At 42.6% G+C, this 16,971-nt stretch overlaps 1 protein-coding gene across 1 annotated transcript; it reads right to left on the minus strand.

Annotated features, from left to right (window-relative positions):
• Positions 1 to 1,416: 1,416 nt before the first annotated feature.
• LOC111171247 (52 kDa repressor of the inhibitor of the protein kinase-like) lies at positions 1,417 to 4,983 on the minus strand. Its single transcript, XM_089909341.1, is given in 4 exon segments — positions 1,417 to 2,482; positions 2,782 to 3,008; positions 3,011 to 3,436; positions 3,439 to 4,983. Coding segments are annotated over 4 exon segments (2,280 nt in total). The 5' UTR covers positions 4,964 to 4,983; the 3' UTR covers positions 1,417 to 2,380.
• Between the last annotated feature and the right edge of the window lie 11,988 nt (positions 4,984 to 16,971).

Consider the following 16,971-nt stretch of genomic DNA (forward strand, 5'->3'; position numbering starts at 1 on the left):
CCCGTCCGTATCCTTTTGTCTCTGTTTATTCTTTTTTCTTTTGCCCTACCTAGGTACGTGGGGAGTTTCTTGCCTTTTGGGAGGTCTCAGGTCTTCTGCCAGTGTTCAGTAGGTGTTCTGTAGCTGTTGTTCCACGTGTAGATGTATTTCTGGTGTATCTGTGGGGAGTAAGGTGATCTCCGTGTCTTACTCTTCCGCCGTCTTCCCCTCCTTCCCAGATGGCTGTTTTTGTGGCTAAACTGGAGCGTCAGATTTCTTTCTTGCTTATCTCAGTCTAAAGCCCCAACGCCACTCCCCATGCTGCAGCGAGGGATGCTCCTGTGCCAAGGGAATTACAGAGGCAGTGCATGGATTCCTTGCTCATGGGAGGCTTAACAGAGACATCAAAATTGGATGACGAGGGTTCCTTTTTCTCCACACCCTCTCTAGGATTTATTATTTTTAGACTTTTTAATGATGGCCATTCTGACTGGTGTGAGGTGATACTTCATGGTACTTTTGATTAGCATTTCTCTAATAATTAGTGATACTAATTATTTCATGTGCCTGTTGGCCATCTGTATGTCTTCTTTGGAGAAATGTCTGTTTAGGTCTTCTGCCTATATTTGATTGGGGTTTTTTTTAATATATATATTGAGTTGTATAAGCTGTTTGTATATTTTGGAAATTAATCACTTGTTGGTTGCATTGTTTGCAAATATTTTCTCCTAGTCCATAGGTTGTCTTTTCATTTTGTTTATGGTTTCCTTTTCTGTACAAAAGCTTTTAAGTTTACTTAGGTCCCATTTGTTTGTTTTTATTTTTATTTCCATTACTCTAGGAGATGGATCCAAAAAAATACTGCTGTGATTTATGGCAAAGAGTATTCTGTTTGTGTTTTCCTCTAAGAGTCTTATACTATCCAGTCTTACATTTAGGTCTTTAATCCATTTTGAGTTCATTTTTGTGTATGGTGTTAGAGAATGTTCTAATTTCATTCTTTTACATGTAACTGTCCAGTTTTCCAAGCACCACTTATTGAAGAGACTGTATTTTCTCCATTGTATATTCTTGCCTACTTTGTCGTAGATTAATGGACCATAAGTGGGTGGGGGTTTATTTCTGGGCTTTCTGTCCTGTTCCATTGATCCATGTGTCTGTTTTTGTGCCAGTACCAGACTGTTTTGATTACTGTAGCTTTGTAGTATAGTCTGAAGTCAGGGAGCATTATTCTTCCAGCTCCATTCTTCTTTCTCAAGATTGTTTTGGCTACTCAGGGTCTTGAAGAGTGTTGTTTGTCATGATTGTCATGAATTTATTTACATATCATTAACTTTGTTTCTACAGCATATTTTTAATAGCTGCATTTTATTTTATCATAAGGCTATATTATAATTGAAATAGTTCTCTGTTACTTGACATTAGGTAATTCCCAGATATTTTTTAAACAAAATTCACATTTTATTTAGGTTGAAATAAACTATACAAAATTGATTTTCTTCACCAAAAATAACAGCAATATTTTCTATATTATTCCTAGATAAGCCACAAAACACTATTTTTGTAGGTTTTCTAGGTTTTGCTTGTAAATCAAGATGAAGCAGTAGATACAGTCATGGAAAAAGACAGAAGAAGACAGACAAATCAGTTGTCAGTATCCATGGTCTCTGATCCTGTCTTGACCATGAAACAGAAGTGTTCAACATATACCTGTCAAAAAGCTTATAAAGATGTAGGCTCAATAAAGGAATGTAAACAGCAACAATCAGATGTGGAACAACAATGGCAGGCTCTTCCATTCAAACTTTAACTATAACTTGTTCCTTCAACTTCATTTGATAAAGGCAAAATCTACACTGAAATCCTTGCTTGGTGAGCTCACACGTTTCTCTTACAGTCTGATCATTTTAACAGTCCCGTACAGATTTTTAACAGCATACGTAAAACTCCTACTATTCAAAGGTCAGTCATGAGCTTCATTGTAATGTTTTATAAAATGTATTCCTTCCTCCCATACCTCCTCCTCAAAGTTTATTTCTTCAAAGAACTGATAACTAAGTACCTGACAATTGGATCCACAGTGACAAATGTTATATCTAAAATGACTTAACTAATACAATTTCAAAGTACCATTAGCAGAGATCACACAGAGTGTAACATGGTACTTTCAATGCTATCTTCTGGAAGAATAGTTAGGTCTCCAAAGCATGGGACTTCAAACGGGCCATTTAAACAGGAAGATTATCAATGACTAATGTACTCAATGGGAGGCCTACAGGTCAAGGTATTTGGTGATTAAGTGGCCTACGTACACCTTACAACTTTTCTGTAAGATATTTTCAAATTTCTTACAGATTTTTTCAAATATCAAATATAAGAGAAAGCCTATTTTAAAAGTCTCTTAGGTATTTTCAATGTTTTCTGAATTATCTGTAGGAAGCTCTGACTTACTTGTATAGAGTTTGATATATGTACCCACCATTAAATCCAAATCGTGTTTTAAGTTTATTTATTTATTTATTTATGGCTGTGTTGGGTCTTCGTTTCTGTGCAAGGGCTTTCTCTAGTTGTGGCAAGTGGGGGCCACTCTTCATCGCGGTGTGCGGGCCTCTCACTATCGCGGCCTCTCTTGTTGTGGAGCACAGGCTCCAGACGCGCAGGCTCAGCAGTTGTGGCTCACGGGCCCAGTTGCTCTGCGGCATGTGGGATCTTCCCAGATCAGGGCTCGAACCCGTGTTCCCTGCATTGGCAGGCAGATTCTCAACCACTGCGCCACCAGGGAAGCCCCAAATCGTGTTTTATATCAAAATTTATGTTAAGCAAAGTCAAGTTACTTGACCTTTGGTCTGTCAAAGTGTTCCTCAGGTATGCTTTGAGACACTTTCGCCCATTTTCATAGCGTTCATTCTCAAACTTCATCACAGGAAGAATACATAGGACCTTCAGCAATGCATAAACATTAGGAAAAAACTTGATGTCTGGCAGATGAAGGGCTTCATAAATAGTGGATGGAAGTTCTATATCTTTCCGTGTTTCCATCTGATTCTCCAACAATGCAGCTCAGCAGAGAGTGTGTCAGGATTAGGTAAATCACTTCCGTACATGTCAGCATGATGCTCCTCTGATGTATTGAATTTAAGCTGTCCCATGACAGAGGGTACCAGAGGTAAGCATTTAAGAGCTTTGAGGTGTTGTTCTGAGAAGATATCTTTCAGTTCCTGAATAATGTGTTCCACTGTTGGAACACTTAGAGTTTCTTTATAGTAACTCTCAGAGGTTAGCTGAGACTCCAGGTTACTGTGCTGAACTCTGCGAAATTTCCCTGGGAGTTTCATCTGAATATCAAGTTTGGCTGCCAAATTTGTGGCTTCCTCAAACCAAAATTCATGATAAACTTCGATATTTTCCATCACTTTATTTAGTGAATGCAGCACTGCAGTCAAACTGCTGGCTGCAAGAAGACATCAGAAGTTTGCCCCTGAAGATTTTTCCCAAAGGCTCTTGTAAAAGATAGAACATTTTTAAGAACAACAATGGTAACGATGAAATCAAAATCTGTTACTACACTACAGGGTACAAATGCTCGGCCAGCTATACAGTTATTCCATCTAACATTTGTGTCACTATTTATACCATCTAAACATAAAACAAGTGCTTGTAGGAGGTCCACTAAGATTTCAAAAGCATCATGCCTGCGTGTCCACTGAGAATGGCAAATTTCCTTCAGTTCTTTGCCCCTTTCTTCATTGTTCTGAAATAGGACAGAAATTACATTGTCAAGCTCTAAAAGCAGTTGTGGTGATCGATGGATAAAAGAACAAACTTCCTCAATTGTTCCTAACGCGATAGATACTCCCATAACAGGCACTGATTTTGCCAACCACATATTTAAGGCACAGGAAGAGCAGAGCGTGTACATAGCTTGGGGATATTTCTCTAAAAGTCTAGAAGCAACAACTTTCACTTTGGAAGAAAATCCACTGGACACAATGTAAGCCTGGCCATGACAGTACTCCATGCTGAATCCCCACTTCTCAGTTATCGTAGTGTGAAATTTCACAGCCAGAATTTCTGCATCGGCTTCATAAGGCAGGAAGCCCACAGATTCCTCTCTCAGGTTGTGAGCTTCGTCAACAAACCTCACCAACACAGGCAGGTGCTCTTCCCCTGCTATGTCCACCACATCGTCAGTGATGATGGAAAAGAAGTGAGAGTCTCTCACTTCCCTGAGGGTTTCTTCCCGGATGCAGCTCTCACAGATCTCTAGCATCTGTTTCTGCTGTGTTTTCGAACAGAACAATGTGTTAACTGCTGTTGTCTCAAAGCGCCTTCTCAGAACCTCTTCACCAGAATTGATCCGGCATTCCAGCAGTGCTTGAAAGTTATCAGGAGTAAAGAGACCTTCTGGGATTTCATCAGCTTCATGTCCATCCAGAGGTGTGTTCTGTTTTCCCGTAAGAATCAAAATTTCAAATAAAGATTTTAAGTATCCTTTGTTTTCCTTCTCTTCAAGGGTTAAAGGTAAAATGTCTTCACCCTGCTCTTCACCCCGTTCTTCTGCACTGGGGTTCTGAGCATTGCTGTTGTTTATTTCCTTATGTTTTCGTTCCTGTTCAGAAGTTTCATCAATTTTTTTCTGCTTCAGTGTCCTGATTTCATCTTCACTCAATTCTTTTATTCGTTTTCTGTGTCTACTGTGTGGATTATTCAGATGGCTGGTAAGATCAAATATTGTTGGTATTGCATTATCTCGAAGAACTGTCCTATAAGGGCTAGTTCTACAGATCATAGACGTCTCAAAGTGTTTGACACACAATCAATAATGTTTATTTAGTTGATCAGGTGTTCTATCTTCTAAATCTGCTCTCCCACAATTCTCCACCCACTTCTGACATCTGGCTGGATCCCGCGGGAACCTGTAAAAGGCCAGGTCCGACTGCGAGCTCTTGCGCGTGCAGTTGGGGGCCGCGCAGAAGTTTGGCATCGTCGTCAGCCCGCCGGCCGGCCCAGCCCTCCCCTCCCCGCCTCCTCAGGGCAGCCCGCCTGTCGGGGCGGGGCCGGGGAGGGGAGCCAGGCCGGCGCGCCGGGGGAGGGTCCCCAGATTTTTGTTTAAAAGCAGTGATATAAATATCCCAGACTATCAATTTGCGGTCACACAATGATGATTTCCTTAGAGAAAATGCTTCTAATTGGACTTTCTGGGTCAAAGATTATTGGCATTTTAGGGGCTTTTTATATATATTATCTAATTACCCTCCAGAAAGAGAACTGGACTTCAGTTTCAGACTCGCAAGCAGTGTGAGCAGCTGTCTGGTCACTGAACCTTTGCCAACACTAAATATTGACCATTGGTACCTTTTCATATCTTTATTGAAGCCATATTAATTAGCTACACTAGAGGATTATAAAATAATAATAGTTACACACTGGCCCCTTCCTAATGCCAGATCCTAAGCTGAACACTTTACACACAAACATTTTCCTTAAAAGTCCCATCCATCCTGGGAGATGGTGTTATTAACATCCCCATCCTTTAGATGAGGATATGAAGACAAGAATGGTTAAGTAACTTGCCTAAACTCTCATAGCTAGTAAGTGGCAAATTTGAAACTAGGATTGTGTGATTTCAAAGTCTGAGTTTTTACTGACGAAACCATCCTGCTTCAATAGCATAAGTTTTTAGATGCTACATAATCTGTCTTAAGTTGATTCCCCAGAAAGGGATTCAGACTTTGAGATCTGTGTGCAGGAGGATTATTGGGGAGCGCTCTTGGGAACAGTCCCTGGGTTCAGGGCAGGGGCAGAGAAGCAAGATGGACAGAGGGAGAAGTTAAGTAGCAAAGCAGTTGTGACAAAGGCCTCAGCGAGTTCTGGAGCCAGGGTTGGGGTGGGAGGTGCTTCAGAGCATCCTGCATTGGGGCCAGAAAGCCAGACCTTCATAACCCTGTCATTGAATGTGGGCCTGGCCAGATAGTGACTTAACTCTGGATAAGGCAGCTCCATTTGCGCAAAGGCAAGTCCCAGAGAGACTCCGCTGTGTGCTGTCAGGCAGGAATGAGTGCCTTGGTGCTGAGTGGGGGTATTAGCAGCACAGCATACATCCCCTCAGAACTCAAAAACACTTGTTCAGGGGACTGACCTGATGAGTCAAGCATAGGCCCGGAGTCCTGCCTGTCTTTAGTCCTTCTGGGAAAAGTATAGTTTTCTGAGGAATTTTTCCTCCTTTTCTGGGACTAGCTGGGGAGGGTCATTGTCGCAGCTGTATCCAGCTTCAGAATGTTGGTGATGGGGGTGGAGGAAAGAACTGAGGCTGTGGTCAGGAGCCCACTGGTCACTGTTCATTAGCTGGTGATATCACGAAGGGCCTTGTGGGAGACAATTTCTGGTGCCCTGTGCCAGTACCTCTCTTTCACTTCAGGAATCACCTCGCCCCATTTTCAGCTCATATGGTTTTATGGGGCTGGCCCTCTCCCCAGCCCCAGGAATGGGCACAGGACCAAATGCCTCTGGCTACGGTGATTGGTTAAAGAATAAACAGGTGACTTCCCCAGGCTAATGAGAGTCACACCTGGGACTTTGGCTGGAACATTTGGGAAAGAGATTCTCTTTCTACCATAGTTGCTCCAGCCTGGAGTTTCTGGTGGCTATCTTGGCCTTTACTTGGAGAGTACTCATTGGGAGAAAATGGGAGGAAAAAGACACATGGAGGTAGAGACAGAAACAAAGAGATACAGAGACAGAGAGGGACTGATTTCAGTGACATGGTTTTAGCACTTGAATTCAGACAAGCCTGTGGTTATACTTTCCTTATCACCATTCTTCAGACTTTTCAATTACCATAGCAAATAATTTCCTTTTTCTCCCTCTTAAGAAAGTGTGGCTTGGGTTATGGCCTTTGCTTTTGACAGAGTTCTCATGATAAAAGAGATAGCTGAAGGTCTCAAAGCACAGTAAACAGGGCTTCTTGGCCACCAGCGGCAGTTTTGGGGGGGGAGTGGTCTAGTATCCTTGAGCATCATAGAAGGCTGTAGTGACCACCACTACAGTGTAGTGACAGCACTTACCTAGGGTCACACAGGTGCTGGAAAATCCAGTCGGAGGACATACCTCTCCCAATGCAGAGAAGGAACTAAATGTACACTGACCTTCCCTAAAATCTTTATGTGATAAATAACACGGGTATTGATGGCTGGTGAGGTGAGATGGGCTGCGTTATGTGCTGAGAGATACAAAGATGAATCAGTCATGAACTCTGGCCTCAAGGGGCTATTCTCAAAGTTTTTTTCTTTTCTTTCTCTTTTTTAAAATAAATTTGTTCATTTATTTTTGGCTGCGTTGGGTCTTCGTTGCTGCGTGTGGGCTTTCTCTAGTTGCGGTGAGTGGGGGCTACTCTTCGTTGAGGTGCACGGGCTTCTCATTGTGGTGGCTTCTCTTGTTGCGGAGCACAGGCTCTAGCTACGCAGGCTTCAGTAGTTGTGGCACACAGGCTCAGTAGTTGCGGCTCGCGGGCTCTAGAGTGCAGGCTCAGTAGTTGTGGCACACGGGCTTAGTTGCTTTACAGCACGTGGGATCTTCTGGGATCAGGGCTCGAACCCGTGTCCCCTGCATTAGCAGGTGGATTCTCAACCACGGCACCACCAGGGAAGCCCTCAAAGTTTTTTTCTTAAACTCAACGTATTTGAGGTAGAATTGACAAGATTTGAGTATCAATGGAATGGAGGAGAGGAAAGGGATGATAGAATTAAGAATGACTGTAGCCAAAATGATTAATTAAGGTGGGAAGTAGAGGAGAATCTGATTAACTGAATTCTGGTTCACCGAGTCTTACTCACTGTAGGAAGAGCCATGAGCCATGCAGTTTTCTTCCCTTCTTCCCTCCCTTCCTCCCTCCTTTTTCCCCTTCCTTCCCTTCCCTTTCCTTCCTCCCTCCCTCCCTCCCTCCCTTCTTCCCTTCCCTTTCTTATGCCAGAGGTAGATATTCATGAAGTATGAGAGGCCAGAATTGGGAGTGCAACATGTAACAATTAAATGACAGTGTCATAAAACTATCACTCTGCTAGATTCCAGGAATAAAATAGGATGTATTTGTACTGATTTAAAGTTATCTATGTTTATTTGCTTTTCTACCACTTGCTATTTTGAATGAAAGAATTATTTAATGTGTCAAAGATTATTTTCCTTAATACATGCCTCCTTATTTATCACTCTGCTTCATCTCCTCTCTTTTTTTTCTTTTTTTAATTTATTTTATTTATTTATTTTTGGCTGTGTTGGGTCTTCGTTGCTGCGCATGGGCTTTCTCTAGTTGCGGCGAGCAGGGGCTACTCTTCGTTGCGGTGCACAGGCTTCTCATTGCAGTGGCTTCTCCTGTTGCAGAGCACAGGCTCCAGGCACACGGGCCTCAGTAGTTGCGTCACTCAGGCTCAGTAGCTGTGGCACACGGGCTCTAGAGCGCAGGCTCAGTAGTTGTGGCGCATGGGCTTAGTTGCTCCGCGGCATGTGGGATCTTCCCAGACCAGGTATTTAACCCGTGTCCCCTGCATTGGCAGGCGGATTCCCAACCACTGCACCACCAGGGAAGCCGTATCTCCTCTCTTTTTTCCTGTTCCCTCTTACTAAAAGCCAAACGTTGATAAGAAAGTAAAAGAAAATACAGAAGTTGTGTCTAAATAAACTTAAATTGTGTTCATTTTCCCCCATTTTTCAAATTGTCCAATTTCATCAGACAATGACCTCAGTTTAGCCTAGAATAATAAAGGCAATTATCAGCTACTCTGCTGCATGAATAAGCCCTAATTTTGCTTTGCCAAGCATTCCATTAACTGTTTGCTGGATTCTTCTGTTTTTCTTCTTTGTGTCAGAATCAAGGCAAGCATCCCAAGCCAAGTTAGCCATACTGCAGACTGGAAGTAAGTGGAGAGCCAAACAAGGAAAACAGACTCAGGGACGATTAATTTTCCCTGAACGAGAAACAACCTACTCTGATCAGAGAAGACCAGTGTCACTTAACATATGACCAACTACTGTCCACGGAATGAATTACCATGGTAACCCAGGGCTGCAGAGCACAAAACTTCTGGATCAACCCCATTCTGTGCTCATTGGTCACATCTCGTGCCTTCTGACTCTTATTGAATATCTACTGTGTGTAAAGCATGTGATGAACTTCATCATTACTAAATAGAATTTGGACAAAGCCCAACCCCCCTTTCCAATACAGAATGTACCTTAGGAATAAGATTGAGCGAAATATAATTCCATTCCACGCCCAGAGACTATACGGGTATCCACTTGAGGTGGGACGATACACATTAGGCTTAGTCCTGATGCTCCAGGCAGGCCCACTTCAGCTCACTCTCAGGGCTGAATCCAAAGTACTAGGGTGGATACAGTCGTGTGTCAAACTGACTACACAGCCAGAGAAAACACTGGAGAATAACCAAGCTGAAAGCATCTTTCCAAGTCAGGGCTTACACTCTCCACAGATAGACCTAAATCAGTCTGTCTTTTGACTGTGGAATTGGAAAGGATCCTTAAATTGGACTGATGTCAGTGAAGCTCAGAAAAGCTGGAAGAGAGTAGAATGACACTTGGCAAATAATAACTTTACCTTCAGGGAAATCCACAAAACTTACTGGTTGTCAGAAATTCCCACAAGGAGCTCTCGCCCTGCAGGAGTCTTGCCAATTACAAAAATTCAAAGCCTCTTGAGGAGTCACCGTTAGCCTGGCACTCTGCCAAAAGCTTTGTAAGAGTTAGTTCACTTAAATCATCCAGTGAGTCCATGGTATAGTTTTTAATTAATCTGGGAAAACTGAGGCTCCAAGCGGTTAATTAATTTGACTAGAATCACAAACTACAAGGTGGTAGAACCAAAGTAGTCTGACCCCAGATAAGCCTATGCTCTTATCAGCTCTGCTTTGCTGACTCAATGCCCAGCTTCTTTACCTGGCAAGGAAAACTATGGAAAACTGTGTATAGGGACTGTAGGGACCACACAGAAACATCTTACTTGGGCTGTCCTCTAATATTGTTCCCTCTGCTTTGCCAGAATGTAAATGAGAGACTAACCTGGCTGAACCATCATGCCCTTGTGTCATTTGTGGAAATGTAGTAAAAGGCGTTTGTTCCCTGCTATTCGCTAATCTAAACAGGGATTGATTTGATTTATTTCTAAATAGTTTTACAAATTAATTTGGAGGCAGTATGCTGTAGTGGTAAAGAGACAGCCTTAGGAATAAGCCTGCCTGGGATCAGTATCATCTCTGCGTCTTACAGCTAACCTACCTGACCCTCAGATCCTTTATCTGTAGAATAAAGGTGATCATGGTTCTTACTTTGGACGATTATTATGAAAATTAAAATAAAGTACTTAGAAGCGTTCTGAGCACAGAGTTAGCCCTCAGAATTAGATATTAGAATTATTTCTCCGCTTGCTGTTTTCAGAAAGTAAGTTACATTCCCAAAATCTCTTCCCTAGAAATCTTGCAGCCAGGTGTGCTTTAGAATTCACAATTTGGGGGATTTTAGAAAGGTAACAGGGTGTCTGTACTGTATATGCTTTATGATGTAGCTTCCTCGGTGGGGCCTGGGACAGCACACAATGATCAAATGCAGGAATATTTCTTCAGCAAAATGTATAACTTCTTACTCTCAGTGGGATAAGTAGAGATGATAAGAAGTCTCATGTCTTTTGTGACAAGTGAGTTTGCCAGTGACTACAAATAAGTAAATAAATAAATGGGCTTGTTTTCAGAACTCTTTGCCTTTCAGAATTGTGGACAAGAGACTGTAGATGTTAACTACAGGACAGGAGTTTCACTAGGCATCCAATTCCACTCCCAGCTTCAGCCATCTCCTCCCTGAAATGGATCCCCCATCAGCACTTCCTGGACTCACTTTCATGTCCAGGTACAGAAAGGACAACTCCCGGTCACTTCCTATTGGTACCGCAGGCCTGACTTGTTTTCTTTCCCATCAGACCTGCTCCTCCTCCCATATTTCCTCTCTTTATTAGCAGCATCTCAGATTCCAGTCCCCTTGGAATCCCACCTCTCCAGCCAGTCGGCTGCACTGCCCTGCTGCTGGTGCTCTCCTGCTCTCCCGAAGTCTCTCCCCCATCGTCTGGCTGGAACCTCTCTCCCTCACTGGTTGTCCCAGCCTGGCCATCAGACACAGGCTGCTGGGTCAGTCTCCCCATGGTGCCGCTCACATCCTGGTCCTCCACATTTGAAGATCCCTCTTGCTTTCAGGAGAGTCCTAGCTCGCCAGCCAGCTCTTAAGGGTCTGTGGAACCTCTTCTTAACTTCTCTTTCCAGTCTCGCCTGCCTTTGCTCCACCACACCTGTGGACTTGCTGTTTGTCCCACAACCCATGCAGCTGTCTCTGTGTGTTGGTGTGTCCTCATACTGAGCCTAATTTACCCTTCCTTGTCTCTACCTTTTGAAACCTTACTCAAGCCATTTGCTGCCTCTTCCTTGAAGACTGTTTTGATTGCTCCAGCGGGAAGTGTTCCCCTCCCACCACCCCATCGTCCTTTCCTTGTTGCTTCCCTCATTCTCCAGTTGCTCTGTCCATCTTGCTGTCTGTAGGGAGGCTGCATAGCATCATGGTCAGGAGTCCAGGCATTACGTACCTCATCAGGTTGTTTTTAGCACATTTACTGCTTTGCTGTGTGTAAAGGAAACCATTTAGCAGAGTGCCTTGGGGACAGCGAGTACTCTTATCAGTGTTTGATATTTTTGTTGTTGTTGTTTTTCTTATTCTGTACGTTATACCATGAGTGCCCTCGTGGAAGAAACATGTCTAGTTCATTGTTCAAATCCTCTTCAGTGCTTTTCATAATCTCTCACACACCATGGGTAAAATGAACATTTGTCAAATGGAATTCTTATACCTTCATACTCTTCCTTTTTAATATTCAACTCACCTACAGCCCTTTTTGGAGTGAAGGTCTCAGAAGCTCAAAAGAATGAAAAGGTCGAGCCAAAGTGAGAAGATTGTGTTCTTGTGTGTGTGTGTGTGTGTGTGTGTGTGTGTGTGTGTATTTTTAGTATTTATCTGTATGTATAGTATTTTAGTATACTTTAGTATATATTTGTATATGTAGTATTTGTATTTAAATACACAAGAGTCATAGGGGCTATATCCATTTCTTTGAATGGCTCAACCTAAAAAAAATCTGGAAAATTCTATATCCATCAGTGCTCGTGAGGAATAGTGTATGAAGAATGAATGAGAAATAAATCAGTTTAGGGTATGAGAAGAGGACCACCTGGCAGAGGCAACGGGAAGCTTCATTAAAGTCTGTTAAACCCCAGCTACTAGGTCAATAACAGGGGGATTTGTTTTGAGCACTGTAAAACTGTAAGTATGTTTAATTGCACTGTGTAATCCAGGCAAACCGTTGACCCTTCTCAGATGCTCTGCTGTCAATCCAGCTGCTGTGCCAGCTGTTTCCTTTCGTCCCAAAGCCGCTCCCCCCGGTTCAAGTGAGCCAAGGCAGCCAAGGAGATAAAAGCCTTTCCTCTCACTGGAACTGGATGCCTGTGTGACAGACCATCTGCCACAGTCCTGCAGTATCTGATCAGATCCCCCTCTGCCGTGGCTGTGGGAGGGGCAGCCGGGGAGTTGAGAGCAGAGGCATCATAGAGACCAAAACAGAAAAACTGTATCTAGTCCAAGTCATCAGATGAAAAGGGAAAGGCATGCTTTACAAACAGAGGGCTTTTAAGCGTATGGCTGAGTTACAGTGTGAGCAAAGAGAGTCTGCCTTTCATCCACCATCTCCAGCCCTGGAGGTAGGTGGGCACTGCCGGGACCCTCCTCAGGATTCCAGGTTGGACACAGTTGGGGCCTAAACATGCCATCCTGAGTGTGTGTGGCTTTTGCTTGGTTTTTTCTCCACACATAATCCATTCTTAAGAGCACCCCACTTTCCTCTGGGGAATTATCACATTCCATAGTGTGCAGTCATGATGTGGTAGTAAATCCAGGGCACGTGTCCCCCAATTTGCAGTTGAATATTCCATGCCAAACCCTTCAGCCTTTACTTAGATCCTGCAAGTGTCCCCATTGCCTTCTAGAAAATTCTCTTTCTGCTGAAGTTTCTAAATAAGTTTCTATGGCTTTTAATCAAGGACCCAAACTCAGACCCTGTCTGATTGATGGGCATCTGAAAAGGGATTTTTGATTGGGGCCTTTCTACAAACACCATTTCCATTCCTTCTAGTCCTTCTCCAGAAGGCTTCCAGGCTCAAGGGAACATTCCCCAGAGGAGAAGAAAGAAACAAAAGACTTCCATAAACAAGTAATCCCGGGAGCCGGCTGTGGGCAGCATGGACAGCAGGGTTGCACTCACTCAGCATCTCCGGAGCAGCTCACGCTAGCTGGACCCTGCAGGAAGGTGTGGGCTGAGCTGATCAGCTCATTGAAGCCCCACCCAGCTAAGCATCCAAACTGAGTTTATGCTCTTTGGTTGAAAACCTTTTCTAAAATTTACTGATATGTTTTACATTTCTGTATCAAGCTCTAATGCAGCGGTGCCCTCAGTGCCCATTTCTTGGGCCCCCTGGAGATGTTTGCCTCTGTACTAATTGCCGTGCTACTTGAGTGCCTCTGTAATTTTTAGTGTTCTCCCCCTCCCCACTTCCTTATTTTGAGTAGTTTTCTCTCACTTCTCACCACTAAACGTGTCTGCACACTGTATCACTCTTCTAATTTTCTATCAGCTTTGAAACCAAAACGTCAGGCTGGTTAGAACTAAGTGTAAAGCAGAGTGAAGGCTTTGGTTGTGAGTAAAATGCATCTCAGCACATGGGCTTTGTGACGTCACCTTTCCTCCTATAAAAGGAGTTTTCTCTTGTATTCTGAAATGATATGATTGTCAGAGCTGAACTCCAGACACAAGAGATGTTTCTGTGCTCAGAAACCAATTTTATTTCTCTCAGATTTGACTGAACTTCCTCAGCTGCTTTTCCTCCTCCAATGGACTGTTAATCATCTTGACGGAAATCAGTAGAAATCACTGAGTTCTTACAGGCTGCTCTTGATGAGATGTTTACATCAGAGTCCACTCTTGTCAGAGAGGAGACATGAAAGATGGATCAGGTAGCTTTTGTTGCATAACAAGCCACTCTGAAACCTAAAAGTTTAGAATGACGATCTTTGTCTGTTCGTCTGTGATTCTCTGGTTCAGAAATCAGGCTCAGCTGGGGTGGCGTGTTCCTGCCCCACTTGATGTCACTTGGCGACTTTAGCTAGGACACCGGGGATGGTTGGGAAGGCTGGTTCTCTCTCACCTCATGGTCTCATCCTCCCGGAGGCCAGGTGGCCAGCTTGAGCTTCTTCCCGTGGATGCTGGGTTACAAGATGGTGAGGATGGAAGCTATGACAGTGGGCTCAGAAGTCCCACAGTGTCACCTCAGCCATATTTTGTTGGTTGAAGCAAGTCACAAGACTGGTGTACACTCAAGGAGTAGAGAAATAGACTCCATCTCTTGATGGGAAAAGGTGCAAAGATTTGTGATCATTTTCAATCTATAGCAGCAGGAACCCCCAAACTCATCATTTTATAAAGGACCAATAAGGCATAAACTCTTCTGATTCCAAAATAATCATCTTTCCCTGGCCTTGTCCAACCTTTTGTTATCTGATTAGTGCTTGTGAATTAACAGATTGCTTTCATGTTCTGTATTTCATTTATCTACAGGACAAACTTTTGAAGTGTGTCATTTCCTGTTTTGAGGTCAAGGATTAGAAGCCCAGAGGAGTTAATGACTCACTCAGGGTCCCACAGCTATGAAACAGGGGCACCCCAAGTCCTGTGCTTGTCCCCTGTGCTCTTCTTATGAGGAATTCCATTTATTTCAAGAGGTCGATCTGCTTATTTAGTATCACGTTTGAGATCAGATTGAAGCTGGTTCTGCCCCCGGTTCAGGGGGCAGATTGCTGGTTCAGGGCTACCACTGACTCATGGGAGATGAGCACACATTCGTCTGGGATGCACTTCTCCCTAACCACAGAGTTGTGCTTACAGATACCACATGTGCTTTCAGTGGCCTCTTTTACACCAGCAACTAGATCGGCTGCACTGCAAGTAGAAGTATTGGTATGTACAGCTGGTACTCCTCAGAAGAGCAGGACTAATAGCCATATCACTATAAAATGATAGCAGCAGACTGGGAACTTTTATGACTTCTAAGCATATATAGTGAAATTCTTTAAACCCGTTGCCTTCAGAAATCTATAGCATCTAGCTATCCTATTAAATGAGGTATGCATGCCATGGTTCTCTAGCACAAATGAAGTTTTGAATTCAGCTGGAAACATGTTTGAGCTGTTAAATAGTCATCTTGAAAAAAAAAAAGGAACGTTCTACCCACCTGCCTGAGAATCTTGAAAATTTACTAAGGGGATGCTTTAAAAACGAAATGTGAATAAATTAAATCATCGAACAGAGCCTCCACACTGGACAGAAAGTTCAAGGATACAAAGAGGGATCAGAGATCCTTATTGCCAACTGTGAAGGAATGTCAGCCTTAAAATGACTACAGTGATACATTATTTATTTACCTACTGCATTTCTATGCTTCCTCTAGTTTTTCATTTCAGATGCCAAGGAATCTGAGGCAGGGTTCTTGGAAAGTCACTTAATTTCTGTACCTTGTGACACTTAGCGGTATGCTGTCATTGATGCTGCTTTTGAAGCTTCACATTTTTATTATATGGAGGATTCTTACTTGTAATTCCTTTCTTTATTCCCAGTTCTGTGAGAGAGTCAGGGCAATTTCTCCGTCTGAGTGAGGAAGCCGAGACTATGAGGCTATTCTAAAATCACAAATTTAGTTAAGTCAAAAGTGAAGCTAAAACCCCTGTTATAATTCCTTCCACCTGTCATATTGCTGGCTTTTAAAATAGTAATAGTCTATGGATTGTTTTCCGAACATCAAATAAATAAATGCACAAATAAATAAAAGTCTAAACAAAAAAATACAAATTATTTAAGATCCCACCACCTAGAAATAACCACTGTCATTCTGTCATTGGCTGGCTCTTTTTTCTTGTCTTTAGTATTACTGGAATTATATGTGTATACAGATTTTTATCATGATTTTTGTTGTTTGGCTTGTTTTGCTTAAACTTAGATCAGGAGTATTTTTCAATGCTATTATAAAATCTTTGGAAATATAACTATGAAATGCAGTGATACCATGTCATATGCATATTCCATAATCATTTAATCAGTGCCCTGTTGTCTGACATTATCATGGATACTATCTTGTTTTTAATCTAGTACATAACAATGGAATGAAAAAGGTTATGTATAAATTTTCTTTTATATTTCTGGCTTTTTCCTTAGGACATATTCTTATGGGACTGTAGGGTCAAAAGCCGTTACGTTTTTTAAGGCACTTGACATTTCTTAACTATTAAATCTCCCCCATTAAATTCAGGCGAAACTCAGACTGTGAAAGACAACTTCTCAATAGCGAGCACCAGGGTTCGCTCTACTGAAAATTCTCTTCTAGGAGAGGCAGGAACATATTCGATGGACAGTGGCTTGGTCTTACAAATTAGACCCTACACAGAGATTGGTAATAATTTCTTTAATGGGCTTTGCTGTCTTACTTTTGCTCTCTGTGTCCCTGTTCTAAGATTCTGCTATAACTTCTACAAAATTCTCCACTATGAGATTAAAAAGTGGGAGTGAGAGGAATAATTAAAGTGCGGAAATCTGGTGAGAAGGCTGTGTTGTAGTTATCCTGGGCCTGCTCTCCTTTGCATCTATTCCTTCTGCCTGGAATGCTCAGTACAACCTTTTTGTTCAGTTACTTCAACTCATCTTCAAATAATCAGCCTAGTCCTTGCTTCCTCTGGGAAGCTTACTCTGTCCTCCTCCCCATTAAATCTCACTATAATGGCTTCGTAGTACTTACTGCCTAACTGTGGTATTTATCACATTTTAAACTTTACATTTATTTAAAGACTTGT

The sequence above is a fragment of the Delphinapterus leucas genome, chromosome 3, assembly GCF_059928025.1.
Source record: "Delphinapterus leucas isolate spDelLeu-1000000601 "Yukka" chromosome 3, BTC_Dleu_Yukka2, whole genome shotgun sequence".
In the NCBI taxonomy this organism is placed as follows: Eukaryota; Metazoa; Chordata; class Mammalia; order Artiodactyla; family Monodontidae; genus Delphinapterus; species Delphinapterus leucas.